Raw genomic sequence first — 22,499 nt, 5'->3', positions numbered from 1 at the left:
ACCTCACTTATCCAAGAAACAGGTGAAGCGATCAAATGAACCATAACTGGTTTCATGATCCAAGGACAATTCCATCTTGCACCACTTTTCTTTTCTGCCACTGCTGTGCGCCAATGTGTCCTAGATGTGCTAGGAATTGTTGTGTGTTTGAGTCATTGCTCTGTTGCTTACCATCCAGCCAGATTGCTGCAGTATTTGTCTGAAAGTGTATGAAAATCATATTGTGACCTGTGATGTGGTCAAAATTGAATGGAAATTACTGAAATTTAGTGTTAGTGAGGTTAATAATAATGTAGGTACAAAATAATATCTAAATTATGTGATTTTAGCCCAAAAAATGGAATTTTGTAAAAAAATGGATAAACAAAATCAAAACACGCAAGGGCGGTTTTGGCAAAAACAAAACCCGAAGGTATTCCAGATCTAAAACCAAAACACGGGCATCTCTACTTAAGGAGTACACGAAGAGGACCCGGGGCAAAGGTGAGGTGGGTGCTACCAAATTGTGCCATTAGGGCGCAACGTAACTAAGTATGTATAATATATGTCCCGCCTCTACTTAAGCAGACTTTAATGATCTGTAATATTGTGCTGGGGGGGGGGGGGGGGGAAAGCATTGGAACCCAGCGGGTTGGATGTGGATACTCCATTATGGGTTAATAGTACTCTACCGAAACTTTATAAATAAAGACTTTCCCCAGCTGAACGGGCTAAAGGTATTACCTCTCTGGGACAATTATATTCTGGCAGCACCCTCAAATCTTTACAGAATTACAAATGATTACAGTATTAGCAGTTTATACACATATCCATGTGCGTATCCTGCAGTCTGTTCTGTCTCTCCGTACACCTAGACCCTTATTCAAATGTATATGTTTCTTGAGATCCGCTTGTACTTGAATACAGAGTACGTATGTGCTATTTCCGTCCGATTTAAAAATCTATATATAAATTGGGTTCCTTGATGAATCTGGCCCTGAATGTATTAGTTATGGTAATGGTATACAACTAATACAGTGGTGGAGTTGGGGAGAGAGTGCGGCTCATCACCACTTGCCGGATGGAATGATAATTGTGTCGATACAATACAGGAAGTAGAATCCATATAATAAGATGATCCATGTCCTCCTTAATGGTACCTCTGGCCTTGTGTTCCACCCTGAAACAATCATTTTATTGGTTTTCCCGCCTTTACAGAACACTAAACAACAAGAAGATGTTCCTGGCCGCATTTTCTGCCGTCCTGGGGAACTTTACATTCGGTTACGCCCTGGTTTACCCCTCACCTGTGATTCCAGCTCTGGAAGGAAATGATGACCCCAATCTGCACATTACACAAGCAGAACAGTCCTGGTTTGGGGTAAAAATCTTTCTGTATTGTCTTTGTCGCTCACATACAACTGGCCTCAGAACAGTTTGTATGGTCTCATTAGGAGCACCTTGTGCCTCAGTGATGTCACTGGTTCCTAGTGACTGGATAGGCTGCACTCTCAGTGATGTCACTTTCTCCTAGTGACTGGATAGGCTGCACTCTCAGTGATGTCACTGGTTCCAAGTGACTGGATAGGCTGCACTCTCAGTGATGTCACTGGTTCCTAGTGACTGGATAGGCTGCATTCTCAGTGATGTCACTGGTTCCTAGTGATTGGATAGGCTGCATTCTCAGTGATGTCACTGGTTCCTAGTGACTGGATAGGCTGCATTCTCAGGCACGCAGTTGGCTGCATTTTTGGGTGTTAACAGACATAGAGACTACACTGTCTATAATTCCAGTGGTCAGTTCCAAGTTTTCATGATTTGTAGTTGTTAATTTGTGCCGTTCATTATTTTAGGTGTTTGATGCATTTAATACTTTATATTCTGTCTTTCAATAAATCTTAATTTCTAAACAAAATGCAGTTTATTTGTATTGGTTTAGAATAGTAAATGATGGATATAACTGATGCACAGCAGCTACATGTATGTAAAAGTCTGCATCTCATGTATTTCTATATTGTACTGATGTATGACATAACATGGATTGTTTCTATGCTTTCCTCTGTAGTCCGTCTTTGCTCTGGGCTCCTGTGTTGGAGGGTTAAGTTCGATGGTCCTGAATGACCGGCTTGGACGTAAACTGAGCATCATGTTCTCCGCTCTGCCCGCGGCGGTGGGCTTCCTTCTTATGGGCAGCGCTCAGCATATCTCCATGTTACTTCTGGGCAGGATCTTAACAGGCTTGGCAGGAGGCCTGACGTCCTCGTCCATACCGGTGAGTGGGCCTCATTCAGGGTTTGTTCTATCCACATATCTGCTGTGAGATGTCGCCAGACAGACAGCCGATGTAGCCTTTGTGGCTGAACCAATTTTCACATAAAATTCAGTTTATCAATTGAACATTACTGAGGCATGAGGCACATGTATTACAGGCCTCATGGCTCAGTCATGTTATTGGTTCCTACTGAATGTATAGGCTGTATTCACATGAATTGTCTCCTTTCATTGTGTGTAGGCGACAGTTCTCAGACTTTGTAATGACGCACCTACAATAATGGTGGCAGCAGGTATAACAGTATACAGGGCGGATATGGAGGAGAGTTAGAAGTGTTGTCTAATTCTCAAAGACCTGAGAGCTGCTCGAATTTTAGATCACTTGGATTCAGATTCACTGCCAGACCTGTGTATCCTCCAATAGTATGGAGAGGACTGGAATAACGGAGGACATCTCCAACAGATCAAATGCAGGGTAACAAAAATGAAATTAATTTAAAATGTAATCAGCAATTCAGCAGTATCTTAAAACATATTATAATCAGTGATATTAGAGACTGCTGAAATAGATCAAACACAAGTTAATCCATATAAATTGCACAGTGTGTCAGTAGATAACAGCATTTACATCAGCACAGTGTTTACAGTGAGAATTAGCCAGCCAGGCTGCAATAGTCCGCGTTTCAGAATCCACAGTTAGTTGTTTTGCGCATAGAACACTAAGGAAGGACACGCGCAGCCTGTCTGACCTACTACTCATTGCTGCAGACAGCAGTGATTGTCTATTGGTGTGACCATTCCATCCAGTCCCGTCACCCGCCGGTGCCAGCCGGTCCCGTCACCCGTCGGGACCGTCACACGTCGGTACCAGCCAGACCTGCTTCATAAAATATTGTGGAGGTTATACATCACAGATGGGACAAGTGTACCATTATGTAACCCTGGCTCAGATACATTAATCCCTCCTGTACCTACCTACAAGCGTTACACAATATGTTTTACTGAGTGTGCAGTATTTATCTGTGCCTGGCAGAGTAGCATTTGTTTCTCTTAGCCTCCTTATTACATGGCATCGAGTCCCTGGAAAATGACTCTGCTTATCCAACAACCTTTCTCTGGTTGAATGTCGTGACATTGTTGCCTGGTTGGAATAGAACATTCAGCTGCTGCAGAACCTCTTACTAAGCTGCACTGTCAGGTATTGCTCTGCTACATGAGTGTGTATCGCTCACTCACCTTTACAGAATGACAAAAGCTCGCATCTGCTTTTCTCACTTATTTTCCAATTGCAATTACCTGGGCTGTTTTGGTAACTAGTGTTACCACTAGTCCGATGAGCTCTTCTACAAGAGGTACTCCCATCTCAGGTAGCAGCTAGTGACCGTTCTACACATGTACCTCAGTAATAGGGAACAGGTTTCAGACTGGCGTCTGACTGTAAGAGAGGCCAACGGTTCAGAGTAACGCTGTATATTATATACTTATATAATTGTCATTCTCCCAGTATCTAGATTTATACTTCTAGTAACTTTCTGCCATTTCATGAAGAATAAATATGATCAGGATTTGTAAATTGTTCTGTCACTCTGAGTGGTAACAGATGCACCAAGAACATTGATTTCCTGTATGTTGTACATGTTACGGTGAGATGTGCCGATATAACCATGTTACCATATTCCACAATAGCTCCTCTGTCCCTAACCATACATAGAGGACATTACTCACATACCACAGCTATTTCTGTTTCTCCTCTCTCAAAAACCGTGCCATCTATAAATTACTCTCAGTATGGAGAATTAGACCCTAAATCTTCACCACATCTGAAATATAAATTAACCACTCAGTGCCCAGATAATGAACAAGTTTCTCCCAATACGGCAGTGTATAGGTGCCATCCCTGTGAGGTGTAGAATATCCCGCTGTATCATCCCATAGCGAGTTGTACCTGTCGGCTCACTCTGGCTGCACATAGGCGGTCTGCCCACACACATCCCCCTGGCCAACTGACTGCTGTGTGCTCTGCAACCGGGTGACGGCCTCACACGTAACCGCGGAGGTCATCCAGCGCCTCCGTCCACCCGGACGAAGCCACAAATAGCACAGTGGTTATAAATAACCGTATTGGCTAACCAAATCTGTGTGTGATTGTAAGCATGTGTGGGCTGGGCCAATGTCACTGTCTGTTTCATGTCATTGTATGTAGCTTGTTTATAACATTATTATATTAATGTACAGGACTGTGTAATATGTCAGCATACTATGCAGAGAGGAATACAGTAATACAATACATACAACCTATTAGATTGATGCCACATTATGTACCAGTCTGACTGGTAGATAGACCCTAAATGGCCATTATACAATGCTGTAATATTTCTATTTAGTAAACAATCCTCCAACTTTCCTATCACTAAGAGGAAATTGTATCCTCCGGAGATGCCCCTGGCAGCCACGCCGGTCTAGCCAGTGCCCGGTGTGGCCAGAAGGTTCTTCTGTGGCTCTGCTACAATCTAGGTCTAGAAGACTCTGCATTGTCCTGACCTCTGTACCACACTGGAAGTAACTGCACAGAGTGTGGAATAGGCTGATGGAAAATAATGTTTTATCTAGTAATAAATCTGCAGTATCTTTCCTTGATTAGTAATTATTACATTGAAATACCTTTATTGCCTCCCGCCGCCTTCTTATTATAATTTATTTAAAAAAAGGATTATAAATTCATATTAAACATGAGAAAGGAAGTATGTGTATATATATATATATATCTCTTCATGTTGTGGGTGCAAGTAGTAGATGTATAAGTAACACAATGTCATGAAAGGTGATCAGATAGGATAAGTTCAGCACTGGTGTGATACAATGAAGCTGGTACATTAGCTCAGACCAACAATAGATTGTCACCACTCGGTTCTCCAGAGGCTCTTGTTTCCAGTAAGGGTGCTTTATACTTCTTCAGAACCTTCTGGTCATGGGTTTATTTACCACTCTTATTGATGACTGTGTGTGAATTATTTGATTACTTTGACCCTTGGTGGGTGCATGAGATAACCTAACCAGTACGAGATGGCCTGGGTCCCAGTATAACATCCCCAGTGTGGTGTCTTCATGTCATAATAAACACCAGACCCATCGTGTCTGTGAGATGCTGAGATTCCTCCCTCCCCCAAAGACTACCAGCCATGGCAGGTCCCTGGAGTCTGCGCATTGTCACCCCAGTAGTCCCAGTATCATGTTAAGGGTCCCCAAGACTCCTGCCCATTATACAAACCTAGTATAAAAGAGCTAATAATACAACTGACACTTTTTTAAAAATAAAACCTTATTTCCCTGCATGATCCAGTGGGAATCCTCCTTCCATGACAGTCCACCAGGTGTAAAATAAAATCCCTATGACATGACGAGATCTCCTCCATTCAGAGGATCAGTAACCGCTCAGCCAATCACAAGCAGCCAGCCTGGGAAACACTTGTGATTGGCTGAGCAGCTGTTGATTGATTGGTGGTTTCCCTGGTATAGCTTTAGATGCAGCTATACACTAGATTTTAGGCTGGATAAGATTCATGCAACAGAAAATACAGATGTAAAAACATAAATGTGCTGACATTATTTCTTGTGTGTTTAAAACATATTTTCGTTTTTTAACTGTGACATAGCACTTAGAGGTTTATACCTTCAGACAGCTTTTACTTACTGCTTTGTTCCTGCCCTCCTGCAACTTTTTCTACAATGGGCAAAAATAATAAACTTCTCTTCCTAGAGGAGACCTTGGTTAAAAATCACAGATGGGTCAGACAGATACAGCAGCGCATTCAGTAAAGGATGCAGGAGGGTGCGTAAAAGTCACAAACTTGCCTGAAGGTAGAAAGAAAACCCCTTTAAACTGATGCGCTAGACCAGGCCTGGCCAACCTGTGGCACTCCAGGTGTTTTGAAACTACAAGTCCCAGCATGATCTGCCAGCAGGGTATGTTGGAGAGCCAGAGGTTGGCCAGGCCTGCGCTAGACAACCTGCTTCTTGGGTCTCAGAATAAGGTATAACCCAGCGGTTCCCAAAGTGTGCGCCGCGACTCCCAGGGGTGCCGTGGGCCAGCCAGGGAAAGAACAACAAAACAAAAACGTACAAATCCGCCGGGTGCCGGGACCCAGCATCCTCCTCTCTCATGCATGAGAGAGGAGGATGCTGGGTCCCGGCGCCCGGCGGATTTGTACGTTTTTGTTTTGTTCCCTGGCTGGCCCGCGGCACCTCTGTGGCAGAGGAGGGGGACAGGTGGAAGAGGAGGGGGACAGCGTGACAGAGGAGGAGGACAGCGTGACAGAGGAGGGGGACAGCGTGACAGAGGAGGAGGACAGCGTGACAGAGGAGGGGGACAGCGTGACAGAGGAGGGGGACAGCGTGGCAGAGGAGGGGGACAGAGGGGGCAGAGTGTCTGGATGCAGAGGGGGCATTTTTGCATACAACTAAATAAGTACTTCTGTCCTGACCTAAATACTTATTACAATTTTTGACCCAACTACTTCTAAAACAGGACTGCTCGGTAATTATTTTGGAGGGATGCCTTGAAAAAATTATAAAAACTCTAAGGGTGCCGCGAACTGCAAAAGTTTGGGAACCACTGGTATAACCAGTTATTTTAATAAACCTCTTGTAAAATAAAGTTAGTACACATTATACTGTCAGTTTTTAGCTAGGTAGAAGGAGCCTTCCCGGTTTATCCTTTTATATATATATAATTAGATTTTGGCCTGTGTAAATTGTCAAATTATATTTTCCTAATTGTGTTTTAGGTGTATATCTCGGAGATTTCCCACTCTGGAGTTAGGGGAGCGCTGGGCGCTTGTCCTCAGTTATTGGCTGTTTGCGGTGCCCTGGTTCTGTATGCGCTCGGTACGTATCATCCTGATCTACGAAGACCTAGTTACAAGGCAGATTAGTTTATTTCTGTAGCCCTTATACAGATGTGCTGTGTATCCAGTGCACATCCCAGGGAATACAAGTAACGAGCTCGGATGAGGCTGGTTCTTAGAGACTTCATCACCTTCATTGTTCCGAATAGAGTATCATCCAATATAATAGCTGCCTCCACTGTGTTTCCACTCTGTAACTTCTACTAATAGTACAATGGGAGCTGTAGTCCTGTGATGGGGGTTTGTGTTGTATCGTGTTGGTACAATTCTCATTTATGTGTCCCCCCACCCATTACAGACACATTTACAAAGGCCATGTTTATGATGATTTATAACATTATATTATTCACACCACCTGTCTATCACTGAGGTTAATGGGGGCCTTGTTGCTATTACTGTCTATCAACTGATCTATTGCATTGCTCTATAATGTGATATATATTATTCATTCCCCCGCCCCCCGTGTTCCTACCACCCCATCTTCTACCGCCTCAGGTCATGCAGAGTGTCCCTTCTTGTGCAGATAAATGGTGTGCATCTGTCCTTTTAGGTCTCGTGCTGCCATGGCGCTGGCTGGCAATCGCAGGAGAGGTGCCCGTAATTGTGATGCTTATTCTGCTGTGCTTCATGCCAGACTCCCCGCGTTTCCTGATATCAAAGGGCAAAGACGAGAAGGCGCTACAGGCCCTGGTGTGGCTCCGAGGCGCCAACACTGCGTATAAAGGAGAGTTCCAAAGGATTAAAGAAAGCGTCATGAAGATGGTATGAGCGCCGTTATCTTATTCTAATGTGGGTTATAAGCCTGGCGGAGGATGTAAGATACAGTATGAGGAATGGGTATGTTCTGTGGCCGGGGCCTGAGAGGGTGTATGGCCATATGTGGACTAAGATCAGCTGATTATACTCACCCTGCATTAGTAGCAACACGTCCTGACAATGACAGGATCATTACACGCAGGCATTGATATGTTACGCTGACCGACAACAATACTTTACACCTCAATGACCAATATATAGGTCACTTCTATCATTATTACATCCCACACTGACAGAAGTGTCCTGTCATTGTGGGATGTAATAATGGTAGAAGTTTCCTGTCATTGTGGTATGTAATAATGGTAGAATTGTCCCGTCATTGTGGGATGTAATAACGGTAGAAGTGTCCCTGCAGTGTGGGATGTAATAATGGTAGAAGTGTCCTGTAGTATAAAGTGTCCCGTCATTGTGGGATGTAATAACGGTAGAAGTGTCCTGTCAGTGTGGGATATAATAATGGTAGAAGTGTCCTGTCGGTAGAAGTGTCCCACCATTATTATCCCACACTGACGGGAAACTTCTACCATTATTACATCCCACTGACGGGACACTTCTGTCAGTGTGGTATGTAATAACGGTAGAAGTGTCCTGTCGGTAGAAGTGTCCCACCATTATTATCCCACACTGACGGGAAACTTCTACCACAGGACACATCTACCATTATTATATCCCACTGACGGGACACTTCTGTCAGTGTGGGATGTAATAATGGTAGAAGTTTCCCGTCAGTGTGGGATAATAATGGTGGGACACTTCTACCGACAGGACACTTCCACCATTATTACATCCCACTGACGGGACACTTCTACCATTATTATATCCCACACTGACAGAAGTGTCCTGTCAGTGTGGGATGTAATAATGGTAGAAGTTTCCCGTCAGTGTGGGATAATAATGGTGGGACACTTCTACCGACAGGACACTTCCACCATTATTACATCCCACTGACGGGACACTTCTACCATTATTATATCCCACACTGACAGAAGTGTCCTGTCAGTGTGGGATGTAATAATGGTAGATGTGTCCCACCATTATTATCCCACACTGACGGGAAACTTCTACCACAGGACACATCTACCATTATTATATCCCACTGACGGGACACTTCTGTCAGTGTGGTATGTAATAATGGTACAAGTGTCCCGTCACTGGGATGTAATAATGGTAGAATTGTCCCGTCATTGTGGGATGTAATAACGGTAGAAGTGTCCCTGCAGTGTGGGATGTAATAATGGTAGAAGTGTCCTTTAGTATAAAGTGTCCCATCATTGTGGGATGTAATAACGGTAGAAGTGTCCCATCACTGGGATGTAATAATGGTAGATGTGTCCTGTAGTATAAAGTGTCCCGTCATTGTGGGATGTAATAACGGTAGAAGTGTCCCTGCAGTGGGATATAATAATGGTAGAAGTGTCCTGTCGGTAGAAGTGTCCCACCATTATATTCCCACACTGACGGGAAACTTCTACCATTATTACATCCCACTGACGGGACACATCTACCATTATTATATCCCACTGATGGGACACTTCTGTCAGTGTGGGATATAATAATGGTGGGACACTTCTACCGACAGGACACTTCTACCATTATTACATACCACATGGACGGGACACTTCTACCGTTATTACATCCCACACTGCCGGGACACTTTATACTGCAGGGACACTTCTACCATTATTATATCCCACACTGACAGAAGTGTTCCATCAGTGGGATGTAATAATGGTAGAATTGTCCCATCACTGGGATTTAATAATGGTAGAAGTGTCCTGTCAATGTGGGATATAATAATGGTAGAAGTGTCCTGTAGTATAAAGTGTCCCGGCAGTGTGGGATATAATAATGGTAGAAGTGTCCTGTAGTATAAAGTGTCCTGTCATTGTGGGATGTAATAATGGTAGAAGTGTCCTCTCAGTGTGGGATATAATAATGGTAGAAATTTCCTGTCAGTGTGGGATATAATAATGGGAAACTTCTACCACAGGACACATCTACCATTATTATATCCCACTGATGGGACACTTCTGTCAGTGTGGTATGTAATAACGGTAGAAGTGTCCCTGCAGTGTGGGATGTAATAATGGTAGAAGTGTCCCTGCAGTGTGGGATGTAATAATGGCAGAAGTGTCCTGTAGTATAAAGTGTCCCGTCATTGTGGGATGTAATAATGGTAGATGTGTCCTGTAGTATAAAGTGTCCCGTCATTGTGGGATATAATAATGGTAGAAGTGTCCTGTCGGTAGAAGTGTCCCACCATTATTACATCCCACTGACGGGACACTTGTACCATTATTATATCCCACACTGACAGAAGTGTCCTGTCAGTGTGGGATGTAATAATTGTAGATGTGTCCTGTCAGTGTGGGATTTAATAATGGTAGATGTGTCCTGTAGTATAAAGTGTCCTGTCAGTGTGGGATATAATAATGGTAGAAGTGTCCTGTCGGTAGAAGTGTCCCACCATTATTATCCCACACTGACGGGAAACTTCTACCATTATTACATCCCACTGACGGGACACTTCTACCATTATTATATCCCACACTGACAGAAGTGTCCTGTCAGTGTACGATTTAATAATGGTAGAAGTGTCCTGTCAATGTGGGATATAATAATGGTAGAAGTGTCCCTGCAGTGTGGGATGTAATAATGGTAGAAGTTTCCTGTCAGTGTGGGATGTAATAATGGTGGGACACTTCTACCGACAGGACACTTCTACCATTATTACATCCCACACTGACAGGAAACTTCTACCATTATTACATCCCACACTGCAGGGACACTTCTACCGTTATTATATCCCACACTGCAGGGACACTTTATACTACAGGACACATCTACCATTATTACATACCACACTGACAGAAGTGTCCCGTCAGTGGGATATAATAATGGTAGATGTGTCCTGTGGTAGAAGTTTCCCGTCAGTGTGGGATATAATAATGGTAGAAGTGTCCTGTCGGTAGAAGTGTCCCACCATTATTATATCCCACACTGACAGGACACTTCTACCATTATTACATCCCAACCTGCAGGGACACTTCTACCATTATTACATCCCACACTGCAGGGACACTTCTACCATTATTACATCCCACTGACGGGACACTTGTACCATTATTATATCCCACACTGACAGAAGTGTCCTGTCAGTGTGGGATGTAATAATTGTAGATGTGTCCTGTCAGTGTGGGATTTAATAATGGTAGATGTGTCCTGTAGTATAAAGTGTCCTGTCAGTGTGGGATATAATAATGGTAGAAGTGTCCCGTCAGTGGGATGTAATAATGGTAGAAGTTTCCCGTCAGTGTGGGATAATAATGGTGGGACACTTCTACCGACAGGACACTTCTACCATTATTATATCCCACACTGACAGGACACTTTATACTACAGGACACATCTACCATTATTAAATCCCACACTGACAGGACACATCTACAATTATTACATCCCACACTGACAGGACACTTCTGTCAGTGTGGGATATAATAATGGTACAAGTGTCCCGTCAGTGGGATGTAATAATGGTGGGACACTTCTACCGACAGGACACTTCTACCATTATTATATCCCACACTGACAGGAAACTTCTGCCATTATTACATCCCACAATGACGGGACACTTTATACTACAGGACACATCTACCATTATTACATCCCACAATGACGGGACACTTTATACTACAGGACACTTCTGCCATTATTACATCCCACACTGCAGGGACACTTCTACCGTTATTACATACCACACTGCAGGGACACTTCTACCGTTATTACATACCACACTGACAGAAGTGTCCCATCAGTGGGATATAATAATGGTAGAAGTGTGTTGTCAGTGTAGTGTAATAATGGTAGAAGTGTCCTGTCGGTAGAAGTGTCCCATTATTATATCCCACACTGAGAGGACACTTCTACCATTATTACATCCCACACTGCAGGGACACTTCTACCGTTATTACATCCCACACTGACAGAAGTGTCCCATCAGTGGGATGTAATAATGGTAGAATTGTCCCATCACTGGGATGTAATAATGGTAGAATTGTCCCATCAGTGGGATTTAATAATGGTAGAAGTGTCCTGTCAATGTGGGATTTAATAATGGTTGATGTGTCCTGTAGTATAAAGTGTCCCGGCAGTGTGGGATATAATAATGGTAGAAGTGTCCTCTCAGTGTGGGATATAATAACGGTAGAATTGTCCCGTCAGTGGGATGTAATATGGGTAGAAGTTTCCCGTCAGTGTGGGATAATAATGGTGGGACACTTCTACCGACAGGACACTTCTACCATTATTACATACCACATGGACGGGACACTTCTACCGTTATTATATCCCACACTGACAGAAATGTCTCGGCAGTGTGGTGTAATAATGGTAGAAGTGTCCTGTCGGTAGAAGTGTCCCACCGCTATTATATCCCACTGACGGGACACTTCTGTCAGTGTGGTATGTAATAATGGTAGAAGTGTCCCGTCACTGGGATGTAATAATGGTAGAATTGTCCCGTCATTGTGGGATATAATAATGGTAGAAGTGTCCTGTCGGTAGAAGTGTCCCACCATTATTATCCCACACTGACGGGAAACTTCTACCCATATTACATCCCACACTGACGGGAAACTTCTACCACACTACCACAGGACACATCTACCATTATTATATCCCACTGACGGGACACTTCTGTCAGTGTGGTATTTAATAATGGTAGAAGTGTCCTGTAGTATAAAGTGTCCCATCATTGTGGGATGTAATAACGGTAGAAGTTTCCTGTCAGTGTGTGATATAATAATGGGACACTTCTACCGACAGGACACTTCTACCATTATTGCACTACACTGACAACACACTTCTACCATTATTATATCCCACTGACGGGACACTTCTGTCAGTGTGGTATTTAATAATGGTAGAAGTGTCCCTGCAGTGTGGGATGTAATAATGGTAGAATTGTCCCATCAGTGGGATTTAATAATGGTACAAGGTGTCCTGTCAATGTGGGATTTAATAATGGTAGATGTGTCCTGTAGTATAAAGTGTCCCGGCAGTGTGGGATATAATAATGGTAGATGTGTCCCTGCAGTGTGGGATTTAATAATGGTAGATGTGTCCTGTAGTATAAAGTGTCCTGTCATTGTGGGATATAATAATGGTAGAAGTGTCCTGTCGGTAGAAGTGTCCCACCATTATTATCCCACACTGACGGGAAACTTCTACCATTATTACATCCCACTGACGGGACACTTCTGTCATTGTGGGATATAATAACGGTAGAAGTGTCCCTGCAGTGTGGGATGTAATAATGGTAGAAGTTTCCTGTCAGTGTGGGATGTAATAATGGTGGGACACTTCTACCGACAGGACACTTCTACCATTATTACATCCCACACTGACAGAAGTGTCCCATCAGTGGGATGTAATAATGGTAGAATTGTCCCATCAGTGGGATTTAATAATGGTAGAAGTGTCCTGTCAATGTGGGATTTAATAATGGTTGATGTGTCCTGTAGTATAAAGTGTCCCGGCAGTGTGGGATATAATAATGGTAGAAGTGTCCTGTAGTATAAAGTGTCCTGTCATTGTGGGATATAATAACGGTAGAATTGTCCCGTCCATGTGGGATATAATAATGGTAGAAATTTCCTGTCAATGTGGGATTTAATAATGGTAGAAGTGTCCTGTCAATGTGGGATTTAATAATGGTAGAAGTGTCCTGTAGTATAAAGTGTCCCGGCAGTGTGGTATGTAATAACGGTAGAAGTGTCCTGTCAGTGTGGGATTTAATAATGGTAGAAGTGTCCCGGCAGTGTGGTATGTAATAATGGTAGAATTGTCCCATCAGTGGGATTTAATAATGGTAGAAGTGTCCTGTCAATGTGGGATTTAATAATGGTAGATGTGTCCTGTAGTATAAAGTGTCCTGTCAATGTGGGATTTAATAATGGTAGAAGTGTCCTGTCAATGTGGGATTTAATAATGGTAGATGTGTCCTGTAGTATAAAGTGTCCTGTCAATGTGGAATATAATAAAGGTAGAAGTGTCCTGTCGGTAGAAGTGTCCAACCATTATTATCCCACACTGATGGGACACTTCTACCGACAGGACACTTCTACCATTATTATATCCCACTGATGGGACACTTCTACCGTTATTACATCCCACAATGACGGGACACTTTATACTACAGGACACTTCTACCATTATTATATCCCACACTGACAGAAGTGTCCTGTCAGTGTGGGATGTAATAATGGTAGATGTGTCCTGTCAGTGTGGGATATAATAATGGTAGAAGTGTCCTGTCGGTAGAAGTGTCCCACCATTATTATCCCACACTGACGGGAAACTTCTACCACAGGACACATCTACCATTATTATATCCCACTGACGGGACACTTCTGTCAGTGTGGTATGTAATAATGGTACAAGTGTCCCATCACTGGGATGTAATAATGGTAGAATTGTCCCGTCATTGTGGGATGTAATAACGGTAGAAGTGTCCCTGCAGTGTGGGATGTAATAACGGTAGAAGTGTCCTTGCAGTGTGGGATGTAATAATGGTAGAAGTGTCCTGTAGTATAAAGTGTCCCGTCATTGTGGGATGTAATAACGGTAGAAGTGTCCCTGCAGTGTGGGATGTAATAATGGTAGAAGTGTCCTTTAGTATAAAGTGTCCCATCATTGTGGGATGTAATAACGGTAGAAGTGTCCCTGCAGTGTGGATGTAATAACGGTAGAAGTGTCCCATCACTGGGATGTAATAATGGTAGATGTGTCCTGTAGTATAAAGTGTCCCTGCAGTGTGGGATGTAATAACGGTAGAAGTGTCCCTGCAGTGTGGGATGTAATAACGGTAGAAGTGTCCCTGCAGTGTGGGATGTAATAACGGTAGAAGTGTCCCTGCAGTGTGGGATGTAATGATGGTTGAAGTGTCCCTGCAGTGTGGGATGTAATAATGGTAGAAGTTTCCTGTCAGTGTGGGATATAATAATGGTGGGACACTTCTACCGACAGGACACTTCTACCATTATTACATACCACATGGACGGGACACTTCTACCGTTATTACAACCCACACTGACGGGAAACATCTACCACAGGACACATCTACCATTATTATATCCCAGTGACGGGACACTTCTGTCAGTGTGGTATGTAATAATGGTAGATGTGTCCTGTAGTATAAAGTGTCCCTGCAGTGTGGGATATAATAACGGTAGAAGTGTCCCTGCAGTGTGGGATATAATAACGGTAGAAGTGTCCCTGCAGTGTGGGATGTAATAATGGTAGAAGTTTCCCGTCAGTGTGGGATGTAATAATGGTGGGACACTTCTACCGACTGGACATTTCTTACCATTATTACATCCCACATGGACGGGACATTTCTACCATTATTACATCCCACACTGCAGGGACACTTCAACCATTATTACATCCCACACTGCAGGGACACTTCTACCGTTATTACATCCCACACTGCAGGGACACTTCTACCGTTATTACATCCCACAATGACGGACAATTCTACCATTATTACACCACACTGAGAGGACACTTCTACCATTATTACATCCCACACTGCCGGGACACTTTATACTGCAGGGACACTTCTACCATTATTATATCCCACACTGACAGAAGTGTCCCATCAGTGGGATGTAATAATGGTAGAAGTGTCCCTGCAGTGTGGGATGTAATAACGGTAGAAGTGTCCCTGCAGTGTGGGATGTAATAACGGTAGAAGTGTCCCTGCAGTGTGGGATGTAATAATGGTAGAAGTTTCCTGTCAGTGTGGGATATAATAATGGTAGATGTGTCCTGTAGTATAAAGTGTCCCGTCATTGTGCGATGTAATAATGGTAGAAGTGTCCTGTCAGTGTGGGATATAATAATGGTGGGACACTTCTACCGACAGGACACTTCTACCATTATTACATACCACATGGACGGGACACTTCTACCATTATTATATCCCACACTGACTGGACACTTTAATAATAATAATATTAATAGTATATTTATTTATAAGGCTCCACAAGGTTTCCACAGCACCGAACACAGTAGAAACAATGGACAGTACAGGGAATAACAGTACAGAACAATAAATGAGTAATACCGAGACTTCAGATGCTCCAGGAAAATCAAGATATTGAGGTTGGAGCAGAAGAAGGTAGAGAGACAGGAGGGAGAAGGGACCTGCTCATTAGAGCTTACATCCTAAAGGGAGGGCAACAGACAATCGGCACAGAGGGAGTCAGAGGAGGGGAGCAAGCGCACCCTTTTCAAAGGATGATCCAGGAGATGAGAGCGAGCATGAAAAGAGGGTTAAGTGGAGGGCTGCTAAGCTTTGAGGAAGAGATGAGTTTTGAGTGCCCGTTTGAAGAGCACAAGTTAGGGGATAGACGGATGGAGCGAGGGAGGTCATTCCAGTGCAGGGGGCAGCTCGGGAGAAGTCTTAAATTCTGGAGTGGGATGAGGTTATTAGAGTGGAGGAGAGGCGACGGTCATTGGCTGAACGCAGGGGCGGGCGGGAGTGTGGATGGAGAGGAGATTGGAGATATAAGGGGCAGTAGAGTGGGAGAGGGCCTTGTAGGTGAGGGTAAGAAGTTTGAAAAGGATTCGATAGGGGAAGGGGAGCCAGTGAAGGGCAAGGCAGAGAGGGGAGGCAGAAGAGGAGCGGCGAGAAAGGAAGATAAGCCTCGCCGCATTGAGTATAGAACGAAGGGGGGCATGCGAGAGCGGGGGAGGCCGGTGAGGAGAAGATTACAGTAGTCCAGACTGGAAATGATGAGCGCATGGATAATAGTTTTGGTTGCTTCATTAGATAGGAAGGGCCGGATGCGGGCAATGTTGCAAAGTTGAAAGCGACAGGATTGGGCAAGAGATTGAATGTGGGGGGTAAAAGAGAGGGAGGAGTCGAGGGTGACGCCCAGGCAGCGGAGTTGGGGGACGGAGGAGACAGGACACATCTACCATTATTACATCCCACACTGTCGGGACACTTCTACCATTAATACCTCCCACACTGCCAGGACAATTCTACCATTATTACATCTCACACCGCCGGGACACTTCTACCGTTATTACCTCCCACACTAACACAAGTGTCTCGGCAGTGTGGGATGTAATAACAGTAGAAGTGTCCCTGCAGTGTGGGATGTAATAACGGTAGAAGTGTCCCTGCAGTGTGGGATGTAATAACGGTAGAAGTGTCCCTGCAGTGTGGGATAATAATGGTGGGACACTTCTACCGACAGGACACTTCTACCATTATTATATCCCACTGATGGGACACTTCTACCGTTATTACATCCCACAATGACGGGACACTTTATACTACAGGACACTTCTACCATTATTATATCCCACACTGACAGAAGTGTCCTGTCAGTGTGGGATGTAATAATGGTAGATGTGTCCTGTCAGTGTGGGATATAATAATGGTAGAAGTGTCCTGTCGGTAGAAGTGTCCCACCATTATTATCCCACACTGACGGGAAACTTCTACCATTATTACATCCCACTGACGGGAAACTTCTACCACAGGACACATCTACCATTATTACATCCCACACTGACAGGACACTTCTGTCAGTGTGGGATATAATAATGGTAGAAGTGTCCCGTCACTGGGATGTAATAATGGTAGAAGTGTCCTGTCAATGTGGGATATAATAATGGTAGAAGTGTCCCGGCAGTGTGGGATATAATAATGGTAGAAGTGTCCCTGCAGTGTGGGATGTAATAATGGTAGAAGTGTCCCTGCAGTGTGGGATGTAATAATGGTAGAAGTGTCCTTTAGTATAAAGTGTCCCATCATTGTGGGATGTAATAACGGTAGAAGTGTCCCATCACTGGGATGTAATAATGGTAGATGTGTCCTGTAGTATAAAGTGTCCCGTCATTGTGGGATGTAATAACGGTAGAAGTGTCCCTGCAGTGGGATATAATAATGGTAGAAGTGTCCTGTCGGTAGAAGTGTCCCACCATTATATTCCCACACTGACGGGAAACTTCTACCATTATTACATCCCACTGACGGGACACATCTACCATTATTATATCCCACTGATGGGACACTTCTGTCAGTGTGGATGTAATAATGGTATAAGTTTCCTGTCAGTGTGGGATATAATAATGGTGGGACACTTCTACCGACGGGACACATCTACCATTATTAAATCCCACATTGACAGGACACTTCTACCATTATTACATCCCACACTGACAGAAGTGTCCCATCAGTGGGATGTAATAATGGTAGAAGTGTCCCGGCAGTGTGGTATGTAATAATGGTAGAATTGTCCCGGCAGTGTGGGATTTAATAATGGTAGATGTGTCCTGTAGTATAAAGTGTCCCGGCAGTGTGGGATATAATAATGGTAGATGTGTCCCGTCGGTAGAAGTGTCCCACCATTATTATCCCACACTGACGGGAAACTTTATACTACAGGACACTTCTACCATTATTACATACCACATGGACGGGACACTTCTACCGTTATTATATCCCACACTGACAGAAATGTCTCGGCAGTGTGGTATTTAATAATGGTAGAAGTGTCCTGTAGTATAAAGTGTCCCGTCATTGTGGGATGTAATAACGGTAGAAGTGTCCCTGCAGTGCGGGATGTAATAATGGTAGAAGTTTCCTGTCAGTGTGGGATATAATAATGGGACACTTCTACCGACAGGACACTTCTACCATTATTACACTACACTGACAACACACTTCTACCATTATTATATCCCACTGATGGGACACTTCTGTCAGTGTGGTATGTAATAACGGTAGAAGTGTCCCTGCAGTGTGGTATGTAATAACGGTAGAAGTGTCCCTGCAGTGTGGGATGTAATAATGGCAGAAGTGTCCTGTAGTATAAAGTGTCCCGTCATTGTGGGATGTAATAATGGTAGATGTGTCCTGTAGTATAAAGTGTCCCGTCATTGTGGGATGTAATAATGGCAGAAGTTTCCTGTCAGTGTGGGATATAATAATGGTAGAAGTGTCCTGTCGGTAGAAGTGTCCCACCATTATTACATCCCACTGACGGGACACTTGTACCATTATTATATCCCACACTGACAGAAGTGTCCTGTCAGTGTGGGATGTAATAATTGTAGATGTGTCCTGTCAGTGTGGGATTTAATAATGGTAGATGTGTCCTGTAGTATAAAGTGTCCTGTCAGTGTGGGATATAATAATGGTAGAAGTGTCCTGTCGGTAGAAGTGTCCCACCATTATTATCCCACACTGACGGGAAACTTCTACCATTATTACATCCCACTGACGGGACACTTCTACCATTATTATATCCCACACTGACAGAAGTGTCCTGTCAGTGTACGATTTAATAATGGTAGAAGTGTCCTGTCAATGTGGGATATAATAATGGTAGAAGTGTCCCGGCAGTGTGGGATATAATAATGGTAGAAGTGTCCCCTGCAGTGTGGGATGTAATAATGGTAGAAGTGTCCCTGCAGTGTGGGATGTAATAATGGTAGAAGTGTCCCTGCAGGTTGGGATGTAATAATGGTAGAAGTGTCCTGTCAGTGTGGGATATAATAATGGTGGGACACTTCTACCGACAGGACACTTCTACCATTATTATATCCCACACTGACGGGAAACTTCTACCACAGGACACATCTACCATTATTATATCCCACTGACGGGACACTTCTACCACAGGACACATCTACCATTATTATATCCCACTGACGGGACACTTCTGTCAGTGTGGTATGTAATAATGGTAGATGTGTCCTGTAGTATAAAGTGTCCCTGCAGTGTGGGATATAATAACGGTAGCAAGTGTCCCTGCAGTGTGGGATGTAATAATGGTAGAAGTTTCCTGTCAGTGTGGGATGTAATAATGGTGGGACACTTCTACCGACAGGACACTTCTACCATTATTACATCCCACACTGACAGAATTGTCCCATCACTGGGATGTAATAATGGTAGAATTGTCCCATCAGTGGGATATAATAATGGTAGAAGTGTCCTCTCAGTGTGGGATATAATAACGGTAGAATTGTCCCGTCAGTGGGATGTAATATGGGTAGAAGTTTCCCGTCAGTGTGGGATAATAATGGTGGGACACTTCTACCGACAGGACACTTCTACCATTATTACATACCACATGGACGGGACACTTCTACCGTTATTATATCCCACACTGACAGAAATGTCTCGGCAGTGTGGTGTAATAATGGTAGAAGTGTCCTGTCGGTAGAAGTGTCCCACCGCTATTATATCCCACTGACGGGACACTTCTGTCAGTGTGGTATGTAATAATGGTAGAAGTGTCCCGTCACTGGGATGTAATAATGGTAGAATTGTCCCGTCATTGTGGGATATAATAATGGTAGAAGTGTCCTGTCGGTAGAAGTGTCCCACCATTATTATCCCACACTGACGGGAAACTTCTACCCATATTACATCCCACACTGACGGGAAACTTCTACCACACTACCACAGGACACATCTACCATTATTATATCCCACTGACGGGACACTTCTGTCAGTGTGGTATTTAATAATGGTAGAAGTGTCCTGTAGTATAAAGTGTCCCATCATTGTGGGATGTAATAACGGTAGAAGTTTCCTGTCAGTGTGTGATATAATAATGGGACACTTCTACCGACAGGACACTTCTACCATTATTACACTACACTGACAACACACTTCTACCATTATTATATCCCACTGACGGGACACTTCTGTCAGTGTGGTATTTAATAATGGTAGAAGTGTCCCTGCAGTGGGATTTAATAATGGTACAAGGTGTCCTGTCAATGTGGGATTTAATAATGGTAGAATGTGTCCTGTAGTATAAAGTGTCCCGGCAGTGTGGGATATAATAATGGTAGATGTGTCCCTGCAGTGTGGGATTTAATAATGGTAGATGTGTCCTGTAGTATAAGTGTCCTGTCATTGTGGGATATAATAATGGTAGAAGTGTCCTGTCGGTAGAAGTGTCCCACCATTATTATCCCACACTGACGGGAAACTTCTACCATTATTACATCCCACTGACGGGAAACTTCTACCACAGGACACATCTACCATTATTATATCCCACTGACGGGACACTTCTGTCATTGTGGGATGTAATAACGGTAGAAGTGTCCCTGCAGTGTGGGATGTAATAATGGTAGAAGTTTCCTGTCAGTGTGGGATATAATAATGGTAGAAGTGTCCTGTCGTAGAAGTGTCCCACCATTATTATCCCACACTGACGGTAAACTTCTACCATTATTACATCCCACTGACGGGACACTTCTACCATTATTATATCCCACACTGACAGAAGTGTCCTTTCAGTGTGGGATGTAATAATTGTAGATGTGTCCTGTCAGTGTGGGATTTAATAATGGTAGATGTGTCCTGTAGTATAAAGTGTCCTGTCAGTGTGGGATTTAATAATGGTAGATGTGTCCTGTAGTATAAAGTGTCCCGGCAGTGTGGGATATAATAATGGTAGAAGTGTCCCTGCAGTGTGGATGTAATAATGGTAGAAGTGTCCTGTCAGTGTGGGATATAATAATGGTGGGACACTTCTACCGACAGGACACTTCTACCATTATTACATCCCACACTGACGGGAAACTTCTACCACAGGACACATCTACCATTATTATATCCCACTGACGGGACACTTCTGTCAGTGTGGTATGTAATAATGGTAGATGTGTCCTGTAGTATAAAGTGTCCCTGCAGTGTGGGATATAATAACGGTAGAAGTGTCCCTGCAGTGTGGGATGTAATAATGGTAGAAGTTTCCTGTCAGTGTGGGATGTAATAATGGTGGGACACTTCTACCGACAGGACACTTCTACCATTATTACATCCCACACTGACAGAAGTGTCCCATCAGTGGGATGTAATAATGGTAGAATTGTCCCATCAGTGGGATTTAATAATGGTAGAAGTGTCCTGTCAATGTGGGATTTAATAATGGTTGATGTGTCCTGTAGTATAAAGTGTCCCGGCAGTGTGGGATATAATAATGGTAGAAGTGTCCTGTAGTATAAAGTGTCCTGTCATTGTGGGATGTAATAATGGTAGAAGTGTCCTCTCAGTGTGGGATATAATAACGGTAGAATTGTCCCGTCCATGTGGGATATAATAATGGTAGAAATTTCCTGTCAATGTGGGATTTAATAATGGTAGAAGTGTCCTGTCAATGTGGGATTTAATAATGGTAGAAGTGTCCTGTAGTATAAAGTGTCCCGGCAGTGTGGTATGTAATAACGGTAGAAGTGTCCTGTCAGTGTGGGATTTAATAATGGTAGAAGTGTCCCGGCAGTGTGGTATGTAATAATGGTAGAATTGTCCCATCAGTGGGATTTAATAATGGTAGAAGTGTCCTGTCAATGTGGGATTTAATAATGGTAGATGTGTCCTGTAGTATAAAGTGTCCTGTCAATGTGGGATTTAATAATGGTAGAAGTGTCCTGTCAATGTGGGATTTAATAATGGTAGATGTGTCCTGTAGTATAAAGTGTCCA

The 22,499-nt window shown here is 43.5% G+C and overlaps 1 protein-coding gene across 4 annotated transcripts in view; it reads left to right on the top strand.

Moving 5' to 3' along the window:
- The window catches only part of SLC2A6 (solute carrier family 2 member 6), a 119,967-nt gene that overhangs the window by 86,456 nt on the left and 11,012 nt on the right, over window positions 1-22,499 (top strand). For 3 of the 4 annotated variants that reach the window (XM_075185822.1, XM_075185821.1, XM_075185819.1), the window contains 4 exons: window positions 1,198-1,360; window positions 2,045-2,251; window positions 7,035-7,134; window positions 7,705-7,916. In XM_075185822.1, coding sequence (XP_075041923.1) covers window positions 1,217-1,360; window positions 2,045-2,251; window positions 7,035-7,134; window positions 7,705-7,916 — 663 coding nt within the window. In that variant the 5' untranslated portion in view covers window positions 1,198-1,216. The remainder of the gene's footprint in view (window positions 1-1,197; window positions 1,361-2,044; window positions 2,252-7,034; window positions 7,135-7,704; window positions 7,917-22,499) is intronic. The other variant, XM_075185820.1, reaches the window with a different exon arrangement.

Source organism: Mixophyes fleayi, chromosome 9 (genome assembly GCF_038048845.1).
Source record: "Mixophyes fleayi isolate aMixFle1 chromosome 9, aMixFle1.hap1, whole genome shotgun sequence".
Taxonomy (NCBI): Eukaryota; Metazoa; Chordata; class Amphibia; order Anura; family Limnodynastidae; genus Mixophyes; species Mixophyes fleayi.
Note: the sequence above shows the minus strand (reverse complement) of the source record. Positions and strands in the feature narration are given on the sequence as shown.